Source organism: Leuciscus leuciscus (assembly GCF_965113295.1).
Source record: "Leuciscus leuciscus genome assembly, chromosome: 8".
NCBI classification, from domain to species: Eukaryota; Metazoa; Chordata; class Actinopteri; order Cypriniformes; family Leuciscidae; genus Leuciscus; species Leuciscus leuciscus.
Genome location: NC_138732.1, coordinates 20,667,666 through 20,695,639, shown reverse-complemented (window position 1 = coordinate 20,695,639; position 27,974 = coordinate 20,667,666). Strand labels below are relative to the sequence as shown.

Below are 27,974 nucleotides of genomic sequence, written 5' to 3'. Positions count from 1 at the left end.
CCAACGCACTGCAGCGCTCAGCAGCACTGGAGCGCCACAACATAACCTTCATACCACAGAGCTGACGCATACAAGGCCAGCCCAGCATGACCAGCACATACTGCAGCTCCACCAGCACAGCACATGCTCCCCACATGCATTCTGCTTGCTGCAGCTTGTACTGCAGCATTTCTCACGCTGAAGTGAGAGTTCAGTAGCTCAAAGTTAACCTTTGTAGTGCTTCTTAGTGACAGTAATCATTTACATCATTTACTCACAATCATGTTGTCGGAAAACTTGTACGACTTACTTTCTTCTGTGGAAGATAAAAGAAGATATTTTCAAAGTAATATCTTTCGTCCATACAATGGAAGTCAATGGTGACCAAAACTGTTTGGTTACCAACATTCTTCAAAATATCTTCTTTTCTGTTGCGCAGAAGAAAGAAAATCATACAATTTTGGAACAACATGAGGCTGAGTAAATGAAGACAGACTTTTCATCTTTGGGTGAACTATGCCTTTAAATGTCTCTTTTGCACTTCTTATGTTGCGGAGGTGAAATCACAGAGAAATGAAACTGAACCCACATGTATTCTCAGAAATAGAGTCATGCTTTGGGGAATTTGAGATTTTAACAAGGTTTGCTGTTTGTTTTAATATGATTTCAAATAGCTGTTTATTCATTATTTACTGTTTTATGTAGTTCATCCAAGAATGGAAATTATGGTATTCATTTCTCACCTTCAAGTTGTTCAATCCTGATTTTCCAAGCTTCTAAAAACACCATAAAGTATCATAAAAGAGGTCCTTACGGCTTTGTGTGAGGAACAGAACAAAATTTAAGTCATCGGTCACTGGAAATATTGACATTCATAGGTCTTCTTGGTGTGTTCATGAGAGAGCTAGGGATGTCTGATTCATGAACAAATTATTATTTTAAGTCAGATCTTTTCAACAAATTGGGTGATTTGGTTTACGAAACCGGACAAGTTCACAAAACCATTCTTGAGACTCAATGATCTGGTTGCAATGTTTCAAGGTCCACTGGAGAGGAAGAATATCAGTAAATAACAAATTTCACTCTGTCACTCAAAGCTATCATATGGCTTTATTGAATTTTAGAGCGCAAGTCATATGGACTACTTACATTATACTTTCATTGTGCTTTTTTGGTCATTTTGGAGCTTAATGGCCTCGTGAGGGTGAGTAAATGATGGCAGAATTCTATTTTGTTTTGTGGACTGTTCCTTTAAGAAGAGTTTTAATGAGTAGAAATGGCTGCATACTTTTCTTAAAAGGATAGTTCACCCAAAAATGATTTGTTCATGAATCAGACAGGATTTTCAAGACTGAATTATCTGGTCACAGTGGTTTTTAGTCCACTGGAGTAAATGAAAATCATCATCAAAGATATCATATAGCTTAACTGAATTATAGTGCTCGATTCCTATGGACAACTTTCATGAAATTGTCACTTTTGAAATTGACAGCCTCAGTTATCCTTCAAATTCACTTTTTGTGTTCCTTCCTTTTTTTAAAAGAAGCAAAAAGATCACGTGACGTATATTCCAAGTGTTCCAAGTAATTTATGACTACATTTTCATTTTAGGGTGAAATATCCCTTTAAGAAGAGTTTCAATCAGTATAAGATGGCTGCATACTTCTTTAAATGATTGAATCGTATGAATAGACACACTGTCCTGGCCATTACAGGGAACAAACTGTCTGAATGACATTTAAAGGACAAGGCTGATCAGTGCAGAGAATCTGATGCAGAAGTATGACCCAAATGTAACCGATATTAAGCCATGTGCGTACTTCCCTTAATGAAAGGAAGCAATGCAAAAATACACATAGTTCTCTGTTCCTCAGAGCCAGAACTGCAGCATTCACACACAAAAAAACCCACAGAAATGGACGGTTCTGACAGCTTAGGTGGAGACATGCTCTAACATGGTGGAGAGAAGTCTTGAGAATCAAGAGCTTGTGAGACGGGACTGGCAGAGGGGAAAAGCCCCCAGCCACAGGGAAAAATAATTAGGTTAAGTATATATAATCCTTTCAGCCTATTACAGCCCCACTGCCTCCATTCATAAAAACATGCAGCTGCCTGAGCTCGCTCAAAAACTCACAGCAAGGACAGAGACACGTACAGTGCTCTGGAGAGCACAAACAAACTCTAAAATCATAGGCTTAAAGCAACATGACACATTACAACAGGCTGAGCCTCTTCCCCTCTGCCCAGCTCAGTGTAATGTTGCAACAACAAACTGGAGAAACGAAACGACTATGAGGAGCAAGTGCAGGATCAAATACATCATTTTATGCAATTATAAACATCACAAGATGTTCAAAAGCAGGTCAACTATTTTAAATGAAGCGCAGACTTGCCAAAGTCTCATTTGTGTTCGCGCAAAATGCACCCAAATGATATCTAATAGTGCATTGCACTTTACAGAATAGTGGTTAAAAGCTCATTTGTGAGTAACACAATCTGAGCATGTCATAACCTACTTGCGAAAAGAGGGCAGTGGCCATATTTATAGAACGCAATAGTCTAGTTCTTATAGATTCAGTAGACAGAGAACCGATATTTACAGCAAGCTAGCTAAATACGACAGCTCAGTCAATATTATAGTCGCTCAATGTTTGATCATTTGTTGCTTTATCAGGCCAGCACCACGTTTTATTGCCATTTCAAAGCATATGGCATAAACTATCATGTTTGCTCCAGCAAAGCGGGAGAGGGGAAATGAGGACATGTGTACAGTAACCTTACTCTCTGTTCTTATCATTAATTTTATAGGGTGAATGAAAGCGAGAGCAAAGTCCACGCCGTCAGTGGCAAACGTGCCTGAACCTGTGGTGCAGTTTCAGCACATGCGGCAATATGCGGATATGAGGTGCTAACATGGACTGTGTTTGAAAGACTGAGAACGTGTGCACGTGGGACCATCAAGTAGGGGTGGGCGTTATGGCAAAAATATCCTATCATGATTGTTTTTCAGGAAGATCATGTATTTTATTTTATAGATTTTATCACAATTATTTTTCATATTGGTTTTATTATAAGTCACTGAGCAGCACAGCAAATCTAATTTGCCTATTTAAAAAAAAAAAACCGAAATCATTACATACAATTCTTTATTTTATCTTTGTTATTAAAAATAAGAACAAAGAAGCAAATTACAAATACAATATAATATACAAATGAAATAAACAGTGCTTTACATTTTTCAGCTATAGTATTTAACAGTAGCATTCAAGTAAGAAATTGAATAGACAAATGTAAAAAATAAAACACTACATAGACTTAGTGAAGAGCAGTAAGAGATTTTCTCTGTCTTTTTTTGATTAACATTAATGATAAATGGAGGCAAGTATATTAGACTGCTGTCACTTTAAGACCCCATGCGTGGATCTAATATGCAGACACACAACTGTTTATGTTTGTTCACTTAAAGGGATAGTTCACCCAAAAATTGAAATTCTGTCATTAAAGGGATAGTTCACTTTGAAATTAATTTTTGGTATGTTTTAGCTTACCTCAAGGGCATCCAAGATGTAGGTGTCTTTTTTTCCGCAGTAGTTTCAATTTTGATATTTTTAGGTCAAACCGTTCTTGTCTGTCAGTCATATAATGCAGGTCTATGGTCATTATCTCAAAGAGCATGCACAGAGTCCAAATTAAAACAATTCCCCGTCGTCCAAATTAAACAATTCCCCATCGTAAGTACACATTGATGGCCTAAGACACGAAACGAGCGGTTTGTGTGAGAAAACGAACAGTATTTATATCGTTTTTACCTCTTATACACAGCCATGACGTGTACGCAGACTGGTGCACAGATATATACACTAGATGTCGCATTAAAGACATTCGTTCCAATGAACTGCCGTAGACAAGGCGACATCTAGTGTGTATATATCTATGCACCAGTCTGCGTACACGTCAGATCAGATCACTTCGACATGGCTGTGTATAAGAGGTAAAAACGATATAAATACTGTTCGTTTTCTCACACAAACCGCTTGTTTCGTGTCTTAGGCCATCAATGTGTACTTACGATGGGGAATTGTTTAATTTGGACGATGTGGAATTGTTTTAATTTGGACTCTGTGCATGCTCTTTGAGACAGTGACCATCGACCTGCATTATATGACTGACAGACAAGAACGGTTTGACCTAAAAATATCAAAATTGAAACTACTGCGGAAAAAAAGACACCTACATCTTGGATGCCCTTGAGGTAAGCTAAAACATACCAAAAATTTATTTCAAAGTGAACTATCCCTTTAATTACTCACCCTCATGTATTTCCAAACCAGTAAGACTTTTGTTCATCTTCAGAACACAAATGAAGATCTTTTTGATGAAATCTGAGAGCTTTCTGTCCCTCCATTGACATTCTACGCTAGACTACGCAAAGCCTAAATTCAATCTGTTCATCATATAAAGGGAACGTGTCTCTTCAGAAAATTTGGACCAAACCGTTCAATTTTACAATCTCTTTATGAACATTTTGAAGCATCAAAATGGTAGTAGCATAGACTGTCAATGGAGGGACAGAAAGCTCTCAGATTTCATCAAAAAGATCTTAATTTGTGTTCCGAAGATTCCAAAGAGGTTAGCCTATCACTGTGTTGCTAATCATGTGATGTGAATGTACGTCGCTTGCGTTGTACAGTGTGTTGGCACAAGGGGACCTCGCCAGAACTGCAACTGACAGAATGTGCACTGTAGCACGATACTACGATATTTCTTCAAAAGCAGACCGTGGAGACATTTTAATCATTCACAATCTTAAATCATGACATCGCACAGACGCACACGTACCATCAGGGGGCTTCCTAATATTTTATTCCCTATCTGTTCCCTATGAGGTAAAAACCATAAGGAGGATTACTGGCATCTCACCTGATTTAACCCCACACCTCTGAGAAGGATTTAGCTCTCGTTTTCTCTCGTCTATGGCTATCTGACCAGTCGTGACCACTGGGAACTAATGGAGCTTGTCTCTGTGTACGGCGTATGTGGGTCTAGTTCTAATTTAAATCAGGAAGTGCAGGATAAACAGACCCCTCAGGGAGAAGGAGGGCACGTGCTATGTATTAACCTGGTATTACCACAAAAATATATGACTTGTAAGCCATGTGAAGACCTTTAAATCGCAGACATAACTAAAGGGCAGCGATGCCACTGAAGTCTGACAGACACCAGCCCTCTAACGCAGCAGGACTCCTCTGACCTGACCTTTGACAGTGCACATCACAAGGTGTGAAATCAAACAGAATGTCAACTGCCACTCACACGACTGCAGGTGCTCTCGCACCTCGACTGTTTGGTGTAACTCGCACACTTCACTTTAAAGCAACTGTACTGTCATGCATATATTATTTGATATTCTTCACACAAAATCTGTGGCCTATAACCAAATTAAATCAAAAAGAAAGCCAAGATAGATTTTAACATTTTTAATATGAAGCAAGTCCTAAGTGCCATGCAGCAACTGGCAGTTTCAGGGACACGATTGTCCAGACCTCCACAGCCCTGCTGTTTTAATTTCTGTACAGGTCAATAAAACACTCAATTTTCAATCTCCAATTGTAATCCATGGAACATGTCATCGCTATAGCCTACTTCTTAATGTACAAATGTCTCGTCCCGAAAAATCTTCTTGAAATTAGATATAATGAACTAACAATTATTCTTTTTTTAGCATTAATTTTTTCCAAGTTCATGTTAATTCATATGCAAATTCATATTAGTTTACAATACATTAATGTTAATCAATACAACTTAATGTTAAAAATGTATTAGTGTAGGTAAAACATTAACATTAATAATGTAAAATTGCTACATTTTCATGTTAACTACTGCATTGGAGAAATGTCCATGGTTTTTTATATCGAATTAATTTCCTGAGGGACTATGGGAACCCTGTATACTAAACTGTTACCATAAACAGGCTTGACAGAGCAAAATAAAGGTCATCAGACTCAACAAAATGTTGTAGAAGGAATGCTTAGCTTTACAAAATAAACTAAAGCATTTGGCTTTTGCCAGTTGTCTGTGCTGGCAAATGTCCGATGATGTTAAGGGTAAGCGGGACAAAGGACATTTAACTTCAACCACACCAAGATACAAAACCACCCTCACAAATGTTCCAGTCCCACCTTTTACATGTTCCAGGAAATCAAGGACAAATTCAGCTCGAACCGTGGGTGAACACCTTATGGTTGGGACTACGTCCAGCTCTGGCCATGAAAAATTGAAATGTCAGCATGACAGAATTACTTGTTTGAGATGCCAGACACAAATACAGCATCAGAAAAGACATACAGCCCACTGCACCTGACTATTACAGGGGCTCATAACATGTGAGCAGAGTTTGAGCTCCATCCAACCAGTTTACAAACTAGGTGCTGTTCAGGGCACCACAGCACTGATGGAAAGCTCAACAGCTGTCAGCAAGTGTATGATCAATGCTCGACACCGAACTGCATTACGGACGTTTTATTACAAGTGACAGCTTGTGCGGTAAGGTCAAATGATAGACTTGGCTACTAAGAATATGGAGAAAGTCAAATTCTAGTTTTATGCGTCACGGTGCGAAGAGGCCATGTGCGCAAAAGCAAGGTTAGAGATGGAGACCCATAAACGAGCCAGCGTCAGTCGTGACAGCGAGCAATGCATTACACCCATCGCATTTGCAATAACATGTGTGCGGCAAGACTGGTTAAAGAATATGAAATATTGGTTTTTATGAAAGCAGATGACTCACCTGTGCAGACGGCGCGCGACTAGAGCTCGGGTGACATCAAATGCAGCGCAAAGCGAAATAAAGATTTGTCAATAACTACGTCACGATCACTGGCTGATGTGAGGCGCGCGCTTTGGTTGCAAAAGTTCCCGCGTTTAACCGAGAGCTTTCGATCGCGCAGTTTGCAGCTGAAAGCCTCGTAAAATGACCAGCGGCTGCGGGGTGTTTCGAGTTGAACGACGAAGCTAGCGATGGGGAAGCGTGAAGCGAACTTGCTAGCTGCTGCTAGGCAGAAGACGAGACGAGGGAGGGCAGAAGGGAGGAGTAGAATGAAAGTGTGCACGGCACTACGTGCATTCCCATGTATTGCCTCCATTTTAGGGGGATTCCCATTCGACCTCAGTGCAAACTGCGCCTCATGGATATGAGGACACCAATAATGAGAAATATTTCACGCAAAGCCTTAAGGAAAAGTGGATTTAAATGCATTTGATGTCGTACAGTACAGCAGCTTTATTTACACTGGTTAGACAATAATGCAACTGTTACTTTGCTCGTGAGTAATGGGTGTTTAAAGGTGCACTCAACACTTTTTTAAACTAAGAAACTTTACATTAATATATGAATAGTACTTTTATGAAATATTATTAAAAATTCTGTATACTCGCATGAAATAGTCCCCCAAATTGGCTTCTAGAAAATACCGATTTATTGTACATAGAGCGGGTCGCCCCCTCGTGGACGCAGCCATGATGACATCACATGACCTGACGTATCATACAATTAACCAATTACTAATAATACATGTTATTTTATATAATGGACAACAAATACATTCATAGGCCTGGGTCAATAGAATATAGAAATATGGTATGGATACGCATGTGCATGATCCAAACAAAATATATAAGGGGCAATACTCACAGAAGAGTGAATTAGTAAATTGCAGCAGTCAGCACAAACCAACAGCGACAAGCAAAAACAAATTGTGGGATTTAAACAGCAGAAGTTAGTAATCTTTATAGCCTAATTACAGGCAAAATGTGTATTGTGATATAGGACACCTTATGTACAACAGATCGAATGTGTTTATACATGTAAGCTTCCATTCAGAAGCAATGGGTGTTACTTTGGCTCCATCTGCTGTGAAGAAAAAAAAAGGCAAAAATGAAGACTCGCCCTTCCAGATCAAGTGCAACTAGACGCAAGCAATATGGATTATTATATACAAAAATTGTTTTATTTGTACTCACAAATATTATTAATTTTCCAGTAGAGCAATCTGCGTTCCTCAGTACAACCTATGGTGTGGTATGAAGATGAAGTGATTCACAATGGTTTTTTTATTATTATTTTCAAGTAGCAAAATACCATGAGCCAACCCATATCATGTGATCATATTAGCTAACATATAAATAAAAGGAATAAGAAAGAAATACATTTCATATAAAACATCTTAAATAAAAAGATAACCCAAAAGACAATTGCTGGACATCTTCAACAAAAGGCAACATATGTGCATGGGATTGTGACTGTTGAGGACACTTGGATAAAAAAGAAAAAAAAAGGCAATATTTTTAAATCTTGCACTACAGGTATGTAAATAAAAATGGGCTGCGACCAGCTTCTTCCTCAGAACAGCAAGATCAGAAAATGTTTCATTCCATTCTTTGGCTTTAACAATAAGTACTTAAGCTATGAATTCCATAGTGATTTTCAGTACATTAATTGCAGAGATGATCTACTGCAACCTTGAGTCATAATGCCCTCTCTCAAGGGCAGAGTGGGGACGGGACTCTGGATTTTAGCATCTCTTCAGTTCACAAGTCACAAGAGAGGTCAGGCAGCAAGACAATAATTTAAACTATGATACTTGACAGTGAACTGGTGCTATGAACCCAATATACATGAGAATTATGATGTGCATTCCACAAAATTCATGTGTCACAAAAAGAGAAACCCGCAAATAACAACCCGTACGTGCTAATATTTAGCAGTGATTTGGGCTAAAAGGATTATAGTACCCCATAGTAATAAAATGGAATCACCATTTTCTAATTCATTATTGAGTTCAACCCCCTTCCCAAATAGCTGTTGGCTACCGCCACTGCTCCACATTTTCTAAATAGTCCAATATGGTTTCATTGTCATCCTCCTCTAACCAGTTGTCCTCTACCTGTCCTTCAGTCTCACTCTCCAGCTTTTGTCCAGCATCCATTTCTTTTTCTTCTGAGAAAGTGGGATATTGTTCTGTCATTGATGGCTCCTTGGTGGGTTTAAAAACAGCTTTTCCAGTCACCCCCCACCAAGGCTTCACCTTGGCACGTAGCTTGCGTCTCTCCTGCAGGCGTCGCTGACGGGCCTCCCTGCGCTCCTGCTGTCTGGCATACTGGAATCGCTGCAGGAAAAGGTCCCGCGCATACTCATACAGCTCCACGTCCCACTGGTTCAGCTCCCGAATCCTTCGCTGGGTCTCTGGTTCCACCTCTACGCTCGCAGCGCGGGTGCCATTGAGCTGTGTGAATGGCGCGATGAAGGCCAGGCGGAATGTTTGCTCGAAGAGGTACTGAGTCTTACGTTGATATTCTGTCAGACCAAAAAAGGCCATGTTTCGCAAGTTGCGTTTGGCACTTTCAAGTAGCATGACCCAGCGCTGGCTCTCACTCATGATGGAGAGGTTATAGCAGCCCACCAGGCTGAGGTCGGCCAGCATACGGGTCTGTCTGTTGTTGGCCAGGTTGTAAGGACACGCCATGAATTCCTCCAACGAGCAGCCCGACCAGTCGTCACCAGTGTAACAGCTGGGCAGCTCGGTCAGGGTGGGTAAACGGCCATCACAGATGTGTTTAGAGGCCTTCCATGTGGCACCGCGCTGAACGTGCCTCCATTCGCTCAGGTACCGCCACACTGGATCCCTCAAGATCGTGATGTAGTAGTAGTTCCTACTACATGAGACAGGAAAGAGAAGAATTTATCAAATTAGGTTATCAAAAAAGTGGCTAAATGAGTTTAAACTAAAGCAATCACACTGTTGACTATAAAAAAAAGAAACAAAATGAAATGTAATATTGCATATGAATCATTAAGTGGAGTAAAGCTGTCATATTTTGTGCATGTTCACAGTAACAGAATTATTCATGGCGTAGTTTCTGTTGGAGTGTGTCAGGGGAGCGATCTTGATGGAAAACGGAATGAATTATTGCTGGTTGACTGTAATTATGGGCATTTTAGCATAATGAGCGAATAAGAAGAATCATCTTTCAGCTCACATCCTGAACGGTTTCCATACGAATATCAATTAAGACTGTCTGGACAAATCCATTCAACAACAGCACAGAGAAAGTCTCTGGTGAGCCTCAACTTTTTCATTACTTGCAAGCCAACAATGAGCCCATGGGATAATGATTTGATCTAATTGTGTTTGCATTTGAAAAACAGGCCCTTCATGCATTTATATCTGTATACATCAGTCAATATTGTTGTATATTTTATGCACCGAAACTTTGGAACAGCCTGTTTTTATTAGAATTGCCCCTATACTACACAATTTTATAGTAAAACATATATTTTTTCTCTAGCTTTTAATCATATCTGTTGTGTAGTTTCTGGTTTAGCCAGTGTTTGTAATGTTATGTTGTACATTACTTTGGTCAACAATCGTTGTTTAATGCTTCTATATAAATACATTGACTTAAAGTTCATATTTAAAAATACCAATAATGTAAAAAGTTGCATGTAATCTTTAGTAGATCTCAATTAAAATCCACACTACATTATTAAATTGAGATGCTCAAATTCACTTGTAAAACAATTTTAGATTTTAGGGGTTTTCATTTACTTAGATAAAAAAAAAAAAGTATAGATTTTTAATATCAGTCATTCATCAGGTATCAAACAAAACAACAATTGACATTTGACAATAATTATCGCCTTATCAGTATCCAGGCTTTGGTGTCACATGATCTTTCAGAAATTATTGTAATATGCTGATTGGTGCCCAAGAAACATTTGTTCTGCTCTGACACCAGTTTTTCTGCTAAACATTTTTATGTAAACCGTGATGCATTTTGCAGTATTCTTTAGTGAATAGAAAGTAGAAAAGAACAGCATTTATTTGGGATAGAAATTTTGTAACAACATTAAGTGTCTTTACTAACACTTTTGATCAACTGAATTCGTCCTTGCCTAATAAAAGTAGTAATTTCTTCTTAAAAACAACAACTTTTTAACAGTAGTGTAGCTTTTAAAACAGTACCAACCTACTACGCTTAAGGCAGTCAAAGCTTATATATCAAAAGCAATGCCTCCCAGTGCAAACATTATCAAACATTGCTACGGGGAGTTTGTTTAAAGGACAAGCCTGGGAGAATGGCAGATGTTCTGGTGCCAGCAGGCTGTCTGCCCTCCAGGGTGTCTGAAAGGGTGTCTGATTATGATGATGGGTCCCCTGTTGCAGGAATGCGTTGAATGAAAGCACTCTAGGGTTGAGCCTGACCTGTTGGAGGCCTTTTGTCTCCACATAATTGACTTGCTGAGAGGCTTCAGCACTGAACTGAACGAGAACAATATGAGGGGAAGGAGTGGAGAAGCACACCGTGACACCATACAACACAGAATACCATAACAAAAGAAATAAGTTTGTTTGTGAAGACGCGTTCCAGTCCATTATAGACACTAAAATCAGTTTATTACACTGATAAAAACCAATTAAACACTCACCTGGGAATCCCACGCCTCTCCTGAGCCTCACGGTTGCTCATGTAAGAAGGCACGCAGTTAGTGAGCTCCGTCCAGTCCGCGTGCAGACCGCAGGTCCAGCCGGTGGAGAAGCGAGAGAACAACCAGGTGTCCCGTTTGCCTGGCCGGTAGCAAGTACACTTCTTCTGGCCCGCATGGCACTCGCACGGCCTCTCCAGCTGGATGTTGCGGACCAGGTGACGCCCGAACGTGGTCCCCCCGGTTTTCTGAATGTGGAGGAACACTATAACATCGTCCCCCTTGATATTGAAATCTACAGCGCGATAAAGGTCTTTGGTGGTGAAATTAAAGCGAGGCACAAAGCGAACCAAAGCACCGTCTTCTGAGCTGTACGGATCTCCCGCACCGGCTCCGTTCATGCGATCCCCGGGCGCGCGACTCCCTAGTCTCGAGGACAATGATGCCAGGTGTAGCAACTGGCAGTCGGATGTAGGACATATGTATTGTAATACAATAACGCCGAAACACAGGACCATCAGCAGTGCGATGAGGAGTCGGCTGTAGTAGGATTTTTCATCCATCTTCTCGCTGGAAAAGTGAAAGCATTACTCAGTTGTGCGGTTCCCCACCGCGTCTCGTCGGCCGGGAGGAATGTAACGTTAACGTTAGAACAAAACCTGCGACTCGAGCCTCAGCACATCCAAACATGAACACGCCCAGCGCTTTTTGTGGATGTTTGTCTGCTAGTATCGAACGTAATTAATGTCTACATGTTTCCACGAGGCTTTCCCGTCCGTAGTTACATCGTATCGCTTTGAGATCTACAGATAACTTCTGCTGTTTACCTCTACCACAATTTCGTACTCGCTCTTCCCCGTTCCCTCCGCACCCGCATTTCTCTCTTCACAATAAAAGTCCTCGTGAGGACAATTATTTTGGGGAAGAAAAAAAAACACAAATAATAATTTACAAATTCTATTTTCTCTTTTCCAATACAAGTGGTTGTCTAGACAGTTAATTAGCTAAAATGTCTCCTCTGATAAACAAACAATTTGTTTTATATTTCACATTTATTATCGTTGTAAACTATCAACAACAACAAAACACAACATTAAATACCTAAATAAATAATGTTAAACTGTGGTTGTTTGTTTTTATAACAAATCTTTGGGAAGTAGCTGCTTATATATTAATTTATTGCATTAATTAATAACATATATATACACACACACACAGGTGCTGGTCATCAAATTTGAATATCATCAAAAAGTTGATTTATTTCAAGAATTCAACTTAACAGGTGAAACTAATATATTATATAGACTCATTACATGCAAAGTGAGATATTTCAAGCCTTTATTTGTTATAATTTTGATGATTATGGCTTACAGCTTATGAAGCCCACGAAATCAAAATCCCAGAAAATTAGAATATTACATGAAATCACACAGTAAGTACACAGTAATACCATGGTCATTTAACCAGGTTTTGGTTCTTTTGGTAGTGTGGGCAGGTGTAAATCCTGCTGGAAAATGAAGGAAGCATGAAGTGCTCTGAAAATGTCCTGGTAGACGGCTGTGTTGACTCTGGATTTAATAAAGCACAGTGGACCAAAGTCCTCTTTTCTGATGAGAGCAAATTTTGCATCTCATTTGGAAACCAAGGTCCCAGAGTCTGGAGGAAGAATGGAGAGGCACACAATCCAAGATGCTTGAAGTCCAGTGTGAAGTTTCCAGTCTGTGTTGGTTTGGGGAACCATGTCATCGGCTGGTGTTGGTCCACTGTGCTGTCCACTCAACGCAGCCGTCTACCAGGACATTTTCAGAGCACTTCATGCTTCCTTCAGCAGACAAGCTTTATGGAGATGCTGACTTCATTTTCCAGCAGGATTTGCACCTGCCCACACTGCCAAAAGAACCAAAACCTGGTTAAATGACCATGGTATTACTGTGTAATTACTGTGTGATTTCATAACTTTCTGGGATTTTGATTTAGTGGGTTTCATAAGCTGTAAGCCATAATCATCAAAATTATAACAAATAAAGGCTTGAAATATCTCACTTTGCATGTAATGAGTCTGTACAATATATTAGTTTCACCTGTTAAGTTGAATTCTTGAAATAAATCAACTTTTTGATGATATTCTAATTTTATGACCAGCACCTGTATGTATATATGTGACCCTGGACCACAAAATCAGTCTTATGTGTATTTTTTTTTAAATTGAGATTTATACATCATCTGAAAGCTGAATACATAATCTTTCCATTGATATTAGGTTTGTTAGGATATGACAATATTTGGCCAAGATACAACTATTTGAAAATCTGGAAACTGAGGGTGCAGAAAAATCGAAATATTGAGAAAATCGCCTTTAAAGTTGTCCATTTCTATAGGCGATTGTGCTGCATCCACTCACAAAACTATTTTTTTTAATATATTTAAGGTGGGAAATTTACTAAATATCTTCATGGATCATGATCTTTACTTAATATCCTGATGATTTTTGGCATAAAAGAAAAATCGATAATTTTTACCCATACAATGTTTTGTTGGCTATTGCCACAAATATACCCGTGCTACTTAAGACTGGTTTTGTGATCCAGGGTCACATATATGATATGCATGCGATCGCCTGTCCATCTGCAGCGGCACACGACTGCTCGTCTATTCACTCAGACATGAGAATATATATATGTATGTGTATGTCTGTGTGTGTGTGTGTGTGTGCGTATATATATATATATTTATACATAAACACACATATGAAGACTTCAGATGCAAAAGCCTCTAAGTGCCATCTGAAATTTCCTTCTAGAATGATCTTTTTTTCCCAAGCTTGTACGTTTAATTTCAGGAATTCAACTTTAATGACAATTAATAGGTCATTTTCATTGCCATTAAAGTGACATAACTGAACATGAACATACAAGCTTGGAAAAAAAAGATCATTCTAGAAGGAAATTTCAGATGGCACTTAGAGGCTTTTGCATCTGAACTCTTCATATATATATATATATATATATATATATATATATATATACATACATATATATATATCTTTACTAATTGTTAATATATTACTTTATAAGCAGCTACTTCCCAATGATTTGTTATAAACAAACCACCACAAGTTAACATTACTTATTTATACAGTGTATATATATATATACAGTACATATATATATATATATATATATATATATATATATATATAATGCATTATCATAAAGATTATAAATGTAAGGTTATTCATGAACCATACTGGATAAGGTTTCCTTCCAATGGAATAGAACATAAGCACGATCGACACTATGAATCTATCTAATCAAATAACATTTGAAAGGAATCTTATGAAGCTTTGCTAACGTTGATTTGATTTGAGAATTTGAGTCTCTGAAGGTGTAGCTTTCTTCAAATGGTCTTTATCACATTTATTTTCTGTACTATTGCAAGAAAACCTCAAGGGATGGTTCTTTTTTATTTTGATATGTTAATGCAGAAAGGGACATTAATAGCCTTATATTCATATCTAGCAGTCTTCATCTTGTCTTAACAGTTTAATGTAATAACACACAGGAAGACTAAAGGACGATTTAACACTTCAGCTTAATTAATGGTTTTGATTAATCAATGTTCATGATTGGTTTAACTCATCCTTTGTTTTCATTAATGGGTCCCTCAAAGACATTTTCAAAGCAATCATGCAATTCAATAGTGCGAATACTGGCAAGAGCAGAAATGACACACGACACATTTAAATATCTGCAGTCTTTATTTCAACAAGACTAAGAAATGTTTAATATAACTTTTCTCTTACATTTTTAGCATCTATCTCTTTGTTTTGCCCATATTAAGCACATACTCTGAATGGGTAAAATCTGATGAACATCTCTCAGAGACCACTAAAACGACTGCTCATTATTTACAATTTTTTTTCCTTTTCTTTCTTCAGTCTCTCTGACTCCTCATCACAGATGACTCCATTGACATACAGGGCCACAAGTCCTGCAATCTGTCCACCTGAAGTTCAGCATTCAAACTAAAGATGACATTGCAGAGGTTCATTCAAGAGTCCATGTCATCTTCACGCTGACTCGGAGTAGCTCGACATACTAAGCATTCCTTTCCTGGTCTTTACATCAGAGCCATCTTAACATGTGACAGTGGGAAGCTTTAGGAAGGATAGAAAGCACATATTGCTTCCTATTCGTGGCAGCACATCAGCCTAGAAAAAAACACATATCCAATCTGAGGTGCGTCGCATTACTGCTGTGGAGATATTTACTCGTTTCAGGCTCCTGAAACCCTGACAAGATTCTGTTCATGTCCGAGGACTGGCCATTCATCCATACACACTGAATGAATCTCCAAATGAATGAATAAAAACAAACGTAAAAGTTGAAAAGCAAATATGCATGCTGCAGATATGATTAAAAGCATCATTTAAAACTCTCTTGCTGTGAGGTATCTGAATGCCAATTAAAAGTGCATGTGACATCAGGAATGATCAAGGACCGATGGCCAGCCCTGTCCTTGCATCAGCTTGTACAATTTTCACAATCCCCTTACATAAAACTATGACAAAACAAATGCTTACGGTAGCTCGGTTTACAAAATCTAAATATCATGTATTATGAAATTTGAAGCCAATATAAAACCATCAAAGTGTGAAATCATTAGAATGCATTCATCTACAGACATAAATATTTTGAATACTGAAATTAAGATACCTAGAAAAGTGATGCTTGCAAATGCCTTTCAAAGAGACACGTGGTTAAATAACTTACTGTACAAGAGCGAGGGGGGATAGTTTTTTTTTTCTGAGGTGAAAAACCTTTCTTTTAACCCAACAAACAAGCACTTGTCAGACATCTGAATGGGAACTCGCAAAAAAAAAAAAAAAAAAAAAAACCCTGTCAACTGGTGTTGGATCGTACCACACACGCACACAGTCTATTGCTCTATATGAGGAATGGTTTTCAAACACCGTACCGACTTCTATGGATGTAAATCGGGAATGGGAAAAAGCTGGACATTTTGTGTTACAAACAGAAAAGAACCAAGAGAGGCCACCCAACCTCTCAAATCAGCACCGGCGGTCTGTGTAGTGAAATCTGCAGTACCTATATTATAGTTTTATACCTTACAATACACTCTAGCCAGATAAACACCTCCACATCCACAGCTCAGTTTTAAGCCATCTTCAGCATACACCCATCTCCAGCTGGTCCTGCTGGTAAGTTCAGAACTAAACATCCAGTAAAAAACCATTTTACTCAGGCCACAAAGTCTGCATCATGTAGGAAACACATCTCTGCATGATCATCGTTGATGGAACCATCAAGGCCTGTTCATCAATGGATCAACTTTCACACAGACCTTACCTAACCAAAGCTCCTTCATCACACACTATTAAGTTATTACTGAAGACTACATTCTCAAGTTATATATTATACCACTGAAAGTATTTGGGATGATGAGATGGGGGCTGTGAAAGTTGTTTGGAAACAAATACAGAAAAGTTATTTTTCAGAATAACTGCTTTGTGTGGGATCCTGAAGTGTTGATTTCATTAATAAGGCAGCATTGTATATATTATAAATAAGCCCTAATAAAGGGCTTGTTTATAAACTATTTAAGGCATCATTAAGTATTTATCAACCTCAATAACATTCAGGGAACATACATGATCTGCATCTAACCGAAGCCTCCATGCACATCAACACACACGCTCAAAATGGATTAAAAGTCAGTCTAATGAGTACTTCATACAGATTTGCTTAAATCATACATGTGTTATATGGGTTGATTAATTGTTTTAGCTTTAGAGAAAGCCCTTGGATGATATATACAGCCAATCGTACACACCATCCAACCCAAACACACACTCAGTCTGACCTACTTTCAAACAAACACGGCACTTATTTAAACCATAACCGGGTTGACGATTCTGGACTCTACAGACATGGAGGAATAAAACCCAGCTGACGTGAAATGCTGAGTGGAAACGTATGAAGTCCGTTCTTATAAACACACACACAAAAAAATACACTGAAGGGAAGTTATTTGAATATTAATAACTTGAGTGTCTTCCCCTGATGGCAGGTAGACGGAGATCCTGAAAGCAGTGTCTTTAAATGTCCTATGGCAGTTTTCTGCTCTCTTGTTCAAATTCGTACAAACACGCATCCTCTTCCTCTCTCAGCCGGTCTTATCTCGTGTGAAGGGTGAGTAGGGCGAGCAGGAGCGCTGCCACTGCCAGTGCCAGACTGCAGGGTGCCAACCGTGTACCACTAGAGGGCTGGTTTCCAGCCAGAGGCTTGATGATGATGCGAGGTTTAACAGGCACTGCGGTGGAGAAGTAGATGTCGTTCTCTTCACAAGAGGGCGAGTCGCAGCTACTTCCGCTTTCTTCTCCGCTGCCGGCATCCTCTGAAGAGCCAGGAAAGACAGATAAACGTTAAAAACAAGGCTTGAATGATGGCATCCTGCATCAAATCTTCATACTGAATTTCTAATAAATTTAACCACAGCCATTGTTGCTCAAATGAAGTGTGCAGAAGCAGATGCCTCGTACCATTGACAAATGAGATGTCAGTGCCAGTGTAAGCAGCTTTAAGCCAGCTGGTCATTTCCTTCAGCACTGCTATTTGCCGCCGAATCACCATGTCTGGTTTGGTGATGTCAACTTCCACATCAGGATTAGACACCTGATTAGCTAAGCCGTTGCCCATGACGACAGATTCGTACCTGCACGTGAGGAAAAGGAGGAAAAGTTGAGTGGGGCTGTCAAATGTTACAGTTTGAGTGTGGAAAGGAATGAAGTAATTTTACTGTATCTGGTTCAATGACCATTAAGAGTGTCTTTACACTGTAAAAAGTGTTCAATTGACTTAACTTAAAAAAAAGTGAGGAAACCTGTGCCTTAAAATTATTAAGTAAATAAACAATGCGTAATTGATAAAATTAAGTTATGTGAATTCCATGTAACTTAATTTTTTCAATTACGCATGAAGTTTATTTTCTTAATAATTCTGAGGCAATGGGTTTCCTCAGTTTTTTTTTTTTTTTTAAGTCAATTGATCTTTACAGTATATATAAAAATGTGTTTAAACCAGATGCACCAAGATCTTAGAAATGCTCTCTTTGTATTCATGTTAGTTTCATATGGTTTTATAAAAACTTGGTCACACTTTATATTAGGTGTCTGTAACTACCACTTGGATAAAAAATTGTTGGGTACAATGTATTATTGTGTTCATATAGCATTGCAAAACACGTTTGCTGCTATTGAGGTGGGGCCGGGTTTGGTGGTATGGGTGGGTTTCAGGGTGAGTTAAGGTGTAAAGGAAGGGTCAGCAGTCTAATTATAGAAATTAATTACAGCTGTAATTACATGCAGATATTGTCAAATGTACAAGTAGAATGTAAAAACATTAATGTACACAATAACCTTACTTACTCGTTAGTGCCTAGTAGTCAGGATATTTAAGTAGGTTTTATAAATGTGCCTTAGAAAAAAACATCACTGGTGTGAATCTTGAGACAAAACAATGGATTTCAAACAATGGATTTCAAACATGACTGTTGACTGCAGACTGGGACTAGCTTAAGCCTTGTCTGTGAAACCGGGGGAAAGACAATATAAAGTGGGACCAAAATCTTTTTTCTTTTTTTTTTACCATTTTCAAAAAAAAAAATCAATTTAATTATATATATACAAAAAGTGAAAAGTAATACCATATTTTTCTTACACCACAAGTGTTCACATTTTATTTTCAAAAATGTTTTTATATAGATTTTCCATGGCAATTTATTTTATTATTTAAATTTGAGTTATTAATTAAGTAAAGTAACTTAATTAACCCTAAACACTAACCCTTGCATTTTAAAGTGTTTTTTAAATTCATAGATCCAGACAAAAAAAATGAGCATCATCTCATTGACCCACCTGCTTTTGGCTGTACCATTCCAGCATTCATCACCGGTGGAAATCCGGTCTCCAACACACACCGTGTCCGGCAGGGTGGACCAGAACTTCTTGGCGTGCTTCAGTTTCTTCTTGACATCCGTCAACTAGGAAACAAACCATTTGTTACAAATGTTCCATTCTGATCTGGTAGAATCAATCAACATGTTTTTAAAGAAAGCGTCTGGAATGGATATGTGGTAATAAGGGAAACTCTTATCCTCACCAGTCGGTCCAGGCTGGTGCCAGCGGCAGTGGTGGGTCTGGCCTCAGGGCTGTAGGGTCGGAAACGGCCAGGGAAGCCCGAGTCTTTAGAAGAGCGTCGAGTGCGGAAAGCCGTGTTGGGTTTGGGCTGCCCACAACCCTGAAACACCTGAAACATACCATAAATATATAAATCATATTATATATTATATTTATATATATATATATATATAAATAAATAAAACAAGCATTTGCGATTTACATGTCATTTTGAAAAAAAATTAAAAACCACACCTTCTGTGAGACCTGCATGCTGTTCTCCTGCATGTTCATGATGGCGTCGGAAATCTTGACATCTATGGGGTCCATGACAGACTCAAAGTTAAAAGGTCCCTCTAGCCTCTCAGCGAGACCCAACATGGAATCTAAAATGGAAAATAAATGCATTAATGAGAGGAACACCCACAAAACAATCTATTTCAATACAACATTTTCAAAAACCAATGCACAAACAACAATTACTCTGCAAGTTATTTCCACCACTAGAGGGCAGCATACAGTCATCGGTCCAGGCTAATCTCATGAACAGCTTGTAAAACAGACAGAGGCCTGAAAAAGGCGCCCCAATTAAGGTTCCCCCAAAAGCTGACAGGCAAAGTGAGCAAAGCCAGTCCCAGAGTCCCGCAAGCCAGGAACAGTTTGCGAGAGCGCATGAGAATGGGACCTGGGACCACACGGCCTTCAGAGCCACAAGAGGCCCAAAACACTTCATGAAACACATGCAAGGAAAAAAAAACAGAGCAGCTCCCCAGCTTTCACTCCTAATTCAAGTCAATTTCAATCCTGGTTTCAAGCTGAGGCTTCACGTAAATTGTATTGGCCTAAGAGCAAGTGAACAAGAGGAAACCATTTCAATATGACCTGTTCATTTTGAATCTGTGCTTAGTATACTCATGTGCTTAGTTTGGAGAACTGGTTCCATTACATCTAGTAATGGTTCAGTAATCAATCAATTACTTGAATCATTTAAAACTCTCTTACCCAGGAAGTTATTCCACTCTGTGTCCAGATCAGCCTGATTGGCCAGGCAGCCTCGCATGACGTTGAGACAGTAGTTCTTGCAGGGCTTCAGTGCCACCTGGCCGGTACAGTACGGGCAGTATAACATCTTCATAGCTGCACGCACGCAGTTTGGAGAGGCACTTACCTGAGAGAGAAGATGAACAAGAAGATTGTTATTGAGCAGAGTCAGCAAAACAGACACCGGAGGAAAAGGTTAATGAGTCTGTAAACGAATTCATATGCCTGATGTTGCTGATAAAACACTGAACAGAGAGCATTAGTGACCCCTAGATCTTAGACCCCTAGAACTTGTTTGCTCAATTTGTCATTGGAGGTTCAATTGCTTCTGCTAGCTCACTACACACACAGAGAAGCCTTGGCCTCTGATCTTTTAACGCTGGGAGATAAGCACCGATGGATCCATCCAGGTGTCCACCTTCACATGCTGATAAACCCTACAGAAAATCTGTACTTTCGAACTCTGTTGTCCCTGAGCTTAAAAAACAAAAGTCAATGCTAGGGCTGGGTATTAATTAAGATTCAGTTTCAATTTAAATCTGATTTGCAAACTCTTGATTTGATTTGATTCTGATACAGTTAGATTTTATTCTAATTCACTGGGGTGTCAGTTTTGCATACATAATTTTTCTTAAATAAATAAAAACATTCTAATGCTGTAACTTAAACAGGCCAGTTTTTTACAGATTTTTTCATTATCAGGGTTATCATCATTAACTAATACTAAAAGTAAAATAAAAACCATAAAAAAAAAAAAGTTAATTAAAAATGAAGCGGAAAAAAAATGAAATGGATTCATTAGATGATTATTACACCGTGTCCTAACCAGACGCGATTCGATAAGATTCCAGCGATAAATCATTTGTCTGTCCACACTAGACGCGACTGCGAGATGAGTCAAAATCAATCAAAACCCACAGCCAATCAGAACAGCGCGTGGGCGGAGTCTCACGGCAAGTGCACAGCACCAGAGAGTAAGGCCCTGTCCCAAATGGCACACTTCATATGCCCTTTCGGTCTTGTGGACTTACAATGGCTGCCGCGTGCGCATGTCCGTTAAGTCCGTGAGACCGTAGGGTGTCCCGTTTGTCATTTTAGGCCTCAGAAGGGTGCTTGCGAGCGCCCCCTTTGCGGTCGATATGTGCCCTTGATGCGCACTTTTGCCGAGCCCGCACTGATGCAGACTCCGCTGCAGACTTCTTCCTGACAGTCAAAGTGGCATTACGTCACGAAAGTGCGGACTCGTAGGAAGACCACGAGTGCTTAGGGTGCCTTTTGGGACAGGGCCTAATTTTGACGGCAATCGCAAGAAATCAATAAGTAGGCTACATAATCAAATTCACAAATATTATACCATTTAAACATTATTAAAAATACATAGGCGACTGAGTTACTAAAACAATCTTTGTCAAAGCAAAAGTAACTCACAGGAGTAACTGACAATCATGTTCCAAACACTTGTTTGTTCACAGTTTGAACGTTCTTGTTTCCATTTGTTTAATTTCAAGATCTGAGGTGAATTATCCATTGTTGCATTTACAGCTACAAAGCTGAGAGCACTAAATGATATTCAAAGTCACATTACACGCTTTTAACATTAAATAAAGCACATAAACAGTACCTGAGATTATCATTGCCACACTTTGTGTTTGTTTTTCCTGCGTGACGTCGCAGAATAATAGAAACAGTTTCTAAAATAGAATCGTCGCCGTCGTGGCTGGTTAGGACAAAAACACTGATTAACATGGAAAAGATACCTTTTATCGTGCATTGCGGCGCGTGTAGTTAGGACACTGTGTTAGATGAAAAAACTTTTTGAAACTTTTTTCAGTTTGATGCCAAGGCAACATTTTCCTTTAGTTCAAGTTAGTACTAGAATTACTAACTGGAAATAAATGAATAGAAATTAAACATTAAACCTAACTCATTGCTCTGCATGTTTTAATTAGCTAAAATAACTGATTCAGTCATTTCTTTATGAATCAAACCAACTGGTCATGTTTTTAATTCACTACAAGAACTGCACATAAGAGTCACTTGTTTATAAATCAGACCACAAACTCTGGTGAAATATCACTACTTTTGCTGTGGTGCCAAAGATTTATTAACAGCAGCATAGATTCATTAGTGGGGGCAACTAAAAAAAAAACAACAAAAAAAAAAAACGCATGCTTCTCACCGTGGAGACTTTGCCCACCACGTCAGGCATGAGAGCCAGGCCGCGGGTGAACGTGCGGACTGCGATGAAGGAACGGGTCAACTGCAGGCGGAGCTTGCGTGGAACATCACCGAAGGGTTTGAGCTGCTCCATATGTCTGCTGACGCACTCCATGTACGAGTCGCTGAACTCATACTGCACATTGACCAGTCGGAACATGCGCTCCAGAAGCTCCGTCCAGAAGTCCGCAAGCATGTCGTCCAGGTTGACAGCGCTGCTCCCGTGGCTGTAGTAGCGGCGCAGATCACGGAAGAATTGCTCGAAGAGCTCTGCGTTCTTCACGTACATCAAGCCGTAGGTCCGCACGAACATGTCGTTGAGAGATTTCTCTGCATTGTCCAACAGCTCTTTGAAGAACTCTGATAAAAAAAGAACAATATCAAGAGTTGGTTAGTTTTAAATTAGGAAAAATTGAAGTTTGTGCAAGTGTATCCCTTATGTGATACTTGCTGCGGTGAAAGTTCTAATGAGATTTGTGGGAGAAGAAAATTAGATGCATTTCAAAAAATCTTGTCAATTTCCATGTGCTTGACTGAATTAATTGTGTACTTGTAGCATACTTCAAATCTAAAAAAAGAAAAAAAAACTACTAGCAGATAATATGATATAATCAGTGGTGTAGTGGTAAAAAAAGAGGTGGGTAAACTATAAATTCTGGTGGACCACAACTTGATCACCCGGTAAGGTGGGCCACTGCCTACCGGTGTATGTGTATCCTGATGACATCGCTATAGGCTATCATTTGATGGTACTACCAAGGGTATCACTGGTTGTTCCCTCATCATAGGTCACAAAATCACTATTCAATTCATACATTAATCGAAGTTCTTGTTAAAGAGACTCAAGAAGGAATAATATGGTTGAAATCTATAAAGTTTACTAAATGACAAAACAGAGAGAACAAAAATATTTAAGAGAGATAGAGAGGGAGGCTTATACCCAGGGCTTCCAATGCAATGCACTTGAACATAATGATAGGGATTTGGGGTTATTTTCATAGTCGATTAATCTGTTGAATATTTCCTCGATTAATTGATTAGTTGTTTGGTCTATCAGAAAAATGTGGATCAGTGTTTCCCTGTAGAGGGAAAAGTCTTTAACCTGGTGCAGGCTTGATTCCCTCTGAATGTCTTGTACAGTTGGGTTTTGACATGCTCATTACATTAAACCAGCTGCATGTAATGAATTGTTTAAAAAAAACGTAAAAAAAAAACTTTTTTGCCTAGTTTTAATGATTTTCTGTTGCGGCTGCGATCAAGTTTAATTCTCGCGCAGCTTGTATAGTAACGAGCGTGTGTTCTCTTTGTTCCGTGTGTGTGTGTGTGTGTGTGTGTGTGTGTGTGTGTGTGTGTGTGTGTGTGTGTGTGTGTGTGTGTGTGTGTGTGTGTCGGCGCGCTGCGCTCTCTGCTCAACGTTCTGCTCTCTCTGCTCAACGTTCTGCTCTGTCATTAACGGCCCAAATCGAAACATGTACCGATCGGCGATCACGCACTGGAAAAACAAAGTCCGCTCAAATAACGGACAAACGCTATTTCCGAATTTTGGGAGATGCGTAAACGGCGTTTACGTGCGTTTAGCCTCCACACATCCCTGGATATAATATGTAATAATGAAATAAAAGGCCACTTAAGTGTACTTTTATTTTACTATAAACTCTTGCCAATACATTTGGCAGTACACTAGAAGTGATGTACTTCTATGAAACATCAACTAATTGTATTTCATATAAACTTAAACAATGATATTTTCATGTAATTGTAAACAACAACAATCTAAAAACATTACACTCAATTCACACAAGAATATTCCTATAAAATACATTATTTCTGTTATAAGTGTATAATAATCTTTTTTAAAAGCACACTAAAGTGTACTTCATCACAGGAGTTACGGACAATCATGTTGTTCCAAACTTGTATGATGTTATTTTGTTCCAAGAATGTTTTTTGTTTTTTTCAAGAATCACACATCAGTTTTTTAAATCACCACAGACTGTCAAACTCCAAAAAGGACAAATAAAAGCACTAAAAAGAAGAAAGAAGAAAATTAAGTTCACATAACTTAATTTTTTCAAACACGCATAAAGTTTATTACTTAATAATTTTAAGGCAACGGGATTCCTCACTTTTTTAAGTTAAGTCAACTCATCACTTTTTACAGTGTAATCACAAGTTAATGTACTGTATATCTTCAGAAAACATCCAGACAACATTTACAGTGCTTTCATGGTGCTTTTTTTGGGACTTTTTTAAACTTGACAGATGTGGCCACTATAAACTGTCAGAAAACATCTCAATAAAGATTCATTAAGAATTCCATTTGGAACAACAAGCCAGGGAGTAAATGACGGCAATTATCATTTTTGAGATACCTACTGCTTTGACATTCATTATTTGTACATTAAGAAACTTTTGAAAATGAGTATTTTTGGCAAGCCCTCATCTTTAAAGTACTCTTGCATAAGAAATAGGATCCAAAATAAGAAATGAGATCTCTTCATCTCATCTTTAAAAGAATGTGCTCTTACTGGCCCTTAAGTCAAGTCAAGTCAAGTATATTTGTATAGCGCTTTTCACAATACAGATTGTATCAAAGCAGCTTCACAGTATTAAATTAAAATAATACAACAAGGTTTGTTTCTAGTGGAATTTATTGATTGATAAAATTAAATTAAATATCCCCAAAATATCCCCAACTGAGCAAGCCAAAGGCAACAGTGACAAGGAACCGAAAAACTCCATCAAGTGACCTAATGGTGTCCTAAAACTCCATCAGGTGACCTAATGGAGAAAAAAAAACCTTGGGAGAACCCCAGGCTCAGTCGGGGGCCAGTTCTCCTCTGGCATTTATGAGCTAGAGGCCGGATTGTAGTTTGAACTGTAAGATTAAAAATATTATATGAATGCCTGGCTGAAGAGATGCGACTTTAATCTAGTTTTAAACTGGGAGAGCGAGTCTGAGCAACGAACAGTATCAGGAAGACTATTCCAGAGTTTTGGAGCCAAATGTGAAAATGCTCTCCCTCCTTTGGTGGTTCTGGATATCCTAGGTATGACCAAAAGCCTTGAATTTAGTGATCTTAAAGAGCGCGATGGATTATAGGGTGATAGAAGATCCGTTAAATAGACTGGAGCTAAGCCGTTTAGGGCTTTATAAGTCAGTAGCAATACCTTGTAATTAATACAGAACTTTATAGGTAATAAAATCGGTGTTATATGATCATTTTTCTTGATCTAGTAGTGTACTAGACTTAACATGAATATAACACACGTAACATGAAACAGAGTGTGCAAGCAGAAATGCTTCACTTTAGAAAAAGCACACAGACTGTCAACTTCAACACGAATAAAATGAATTGTTATTAACTTTGGAACTTCAGCTGGCAATATGTCCATGACTATATGTCCATATGTCGAGAGACAGCGATTTAGTGCTCCGCAGAGCCCTCGGCCTAACTCGCTCTCTCACTGACTGGAAAACCTACCAGATCTGCCAGGGAGGCAAGAAAAGCGTACGCTTATTATCTAAACAGATTAATGCATATTCCATTTGACCCAATGCAAGGTTTTCACTCCAGGAAAATAACTTTTGTGTTTAAAGAGAAAGAGCTGAGAGCGCAGAAAGGATGAAGGGCAGCTCGTGGTTCCAAAAGGTAACGTCTCGCCCATCAAGCCGGCTGAGGCTGACCGCTATCAATGGCATTTTCCTGTTGTCACATTCCATTCGCTTTTCTTTCTCTCCGCACCGCTCCCGCTCCCGCTCCTTCCTTCAGAAGGCTTTTCAATAGGATTACTGAATAATGCCGACCCCCCTCCCCGAAAACGGACCTGTACCCCCCTGAAACCCCTCACTCTCACTGACTCTCTCCTGCTTTCAGTTCATCAGTGGCTTCTGAAGGCTCTCTTCATTGGAGACGGGGAACAATGCCCTACTTCATCCTGTGGAATGTCAGGCCCCCCCTTCCCTCACAGCCTCCCCAAATAATCCAGCCCCTCTCTCCCATGAAACTCTCTCTCTCCCGGCCGGCAAACCCTACTTTCTTAATCTGAACAAAATGAGAATTCCAAAGAAATGCTTCACCTCTCTTCCCGCGCTCACACACGCTCGCCCTGCAAAGCGCGCCATTTGTTTTTTTGCCTTTGTATCACCTTTCTCCTCTCGCTAAAAGCCTGCCGGCCCACAACACAGATGCCCAGTGCATAATGAGCGAGACTTTGAAGTGTTAAGTGGCCATGAATCTGAAAGCGTCATATGGCGTTCTCGTAAAACCGTCTTTCACAACCCATGGGCTTCATCGACACAAACAAGACACCTCGGGTTTATAAACAAACAAAACGTACTGTGCTGCTGTCAATTCCACTTCGAGCTAACACAAAGTCAGCTGAATGATAAGAGGTGTGTGTTCATGTGAGAGACGGACAGGGGAATGCGAGTGTATTCAAGGGCTTTTCTAAATGCCCCCATCCTGCTGTGTAACCACGGATACCGGAAACACCGCAGCCCTCGCATTTAGCTCCCCTCCCACGAGTGGCCCTCGGCCCCTGGCCCCACACAGGGAGAGAGATAGAAGGCACCCAGCTCCACGCTCCATTGACAGAGATTAAACCTTAAGGGCCACCGCACCCGCCTTCCTCCAGATCCAAAGGAATGCCAGAGCTGTCACAAGTTTAAAGTCGGGGGGTGGGGGGGCCGAGGAGGGAAACGGACGAGAAAGAGGTGAGGATGAGGAGGAGAATATTTTCCAGGTCTGCATGTCATTGTGCCATTGCCAAAGAAAAAATGTACATTAGCCACTTGTCAAAAAAACACTTCATGGAAACACGTTAAATTACCGTCAAGTGGAATTAATTTCTGTAGTTCTTGGAGGATTTTTGTGCATATGCATCAAAGCACAACTAGAGACAGTAATTATACACCAACTAAATGCAAGAAACGTAAGTGTTTGCTAAACCGCATATGGGTCAATGGTATGATGCCAATTTTTTTAGTTAGAAAAAAAAAACATTCTAAAAACCATATGAGCTAACATAAATAGAAAGAGTACATTTCTGAAAACA

General features: G+C 39.3%; 3 protein-coding genes across 11 annotated transcripts in view; all 3 read right to left on the bottom strand.

Moving 5' to 3' along the window:
• The window catches only part of mbnl3 (muscleblind-like splicing regulator 3), a 44,996-nt gene extending 37,921 nt beyond the window's left edge, over positions 1–7,075 (bottom strand). For 4 of the 9 annotated variants that reach the window (XM_082178615.1, XM_082178617.1, XM_082178618.1 and 1 more), the window contains exon 1: positions 6,767–7,072. The gene's annotated coding sequence lies outside the window, so the exon portion shown is untranslated. Of the gene's footprint in view, positions 1–6,766 lie in introns of all 9 variants that reach the window. The other 5 variants (XM_082178613.1, XM_082178616.1, XM_082178614.1 and 2 more) reach the window with 3 other exon arrangements.
• A 997-nt stretch (positions 7,076–8,072) lies between these two features.
• On the bottom strand, positions 8,073–12,341 carry hs6st2 (heparan sulfate 6-O-sulfotransferase 2). The gene is made up of 2 exons (XM_082178609.1): positions 11,465–12,341; positions 8,073–9,690 (listed from the first exon to the last, which is right to left on the bottom strand). Exons 1-2 carry the CDS (start codon positions 12,022–12,024, stop codon positions 8,844–8,846), a joined length of 1,407 nt encoding a protein of 468 aa, XP_082034735.1. The 5' UTR covers positions 12,025–12,341; the 3' UTR covers positions 8,073–8,843.
• A 2,858-nt stretch (positions 12,342–15,199) lies between these two features.
• The window catches only part of gpc4 (glypican 4), a 38,058-nt gene continuing 25,283 nt past the window's right edge, over positions 15,200–27,974 (bottom strand). The window contains exons 3-9 of the mRNA XM_082178606.1: positions 22,879–23,276; positions 20,661–20,826; positions 19,914–20,044; positions 19,642–19,788; positions 19,398–19,522; positions 18,024–18,196; positions 15,200–17,878 (exon numbers count right to left, since the gene is read on the bottom strand). Coding sequence (XP_082034732.1) covers positions 17,658–17,878; positions 18,024–18,196; positions 19,398–19,522; positions 19,642–19,788; positions 19,914–20,044; positions 20,661–20,826; positions 22,879–23,276 — 1,361 coding nt within the window. The 3' untranslated portion in view covers positions 15,200–17,657. The remainder of the gene's footprint in view (positions 17,879–18,023; positions 18,197–19,397; positions 19,523–19,641; positions 19,789–19,913; positions 20,045–20,660; positions 20,827–22,878; positions 23,277–27,974) is intronic.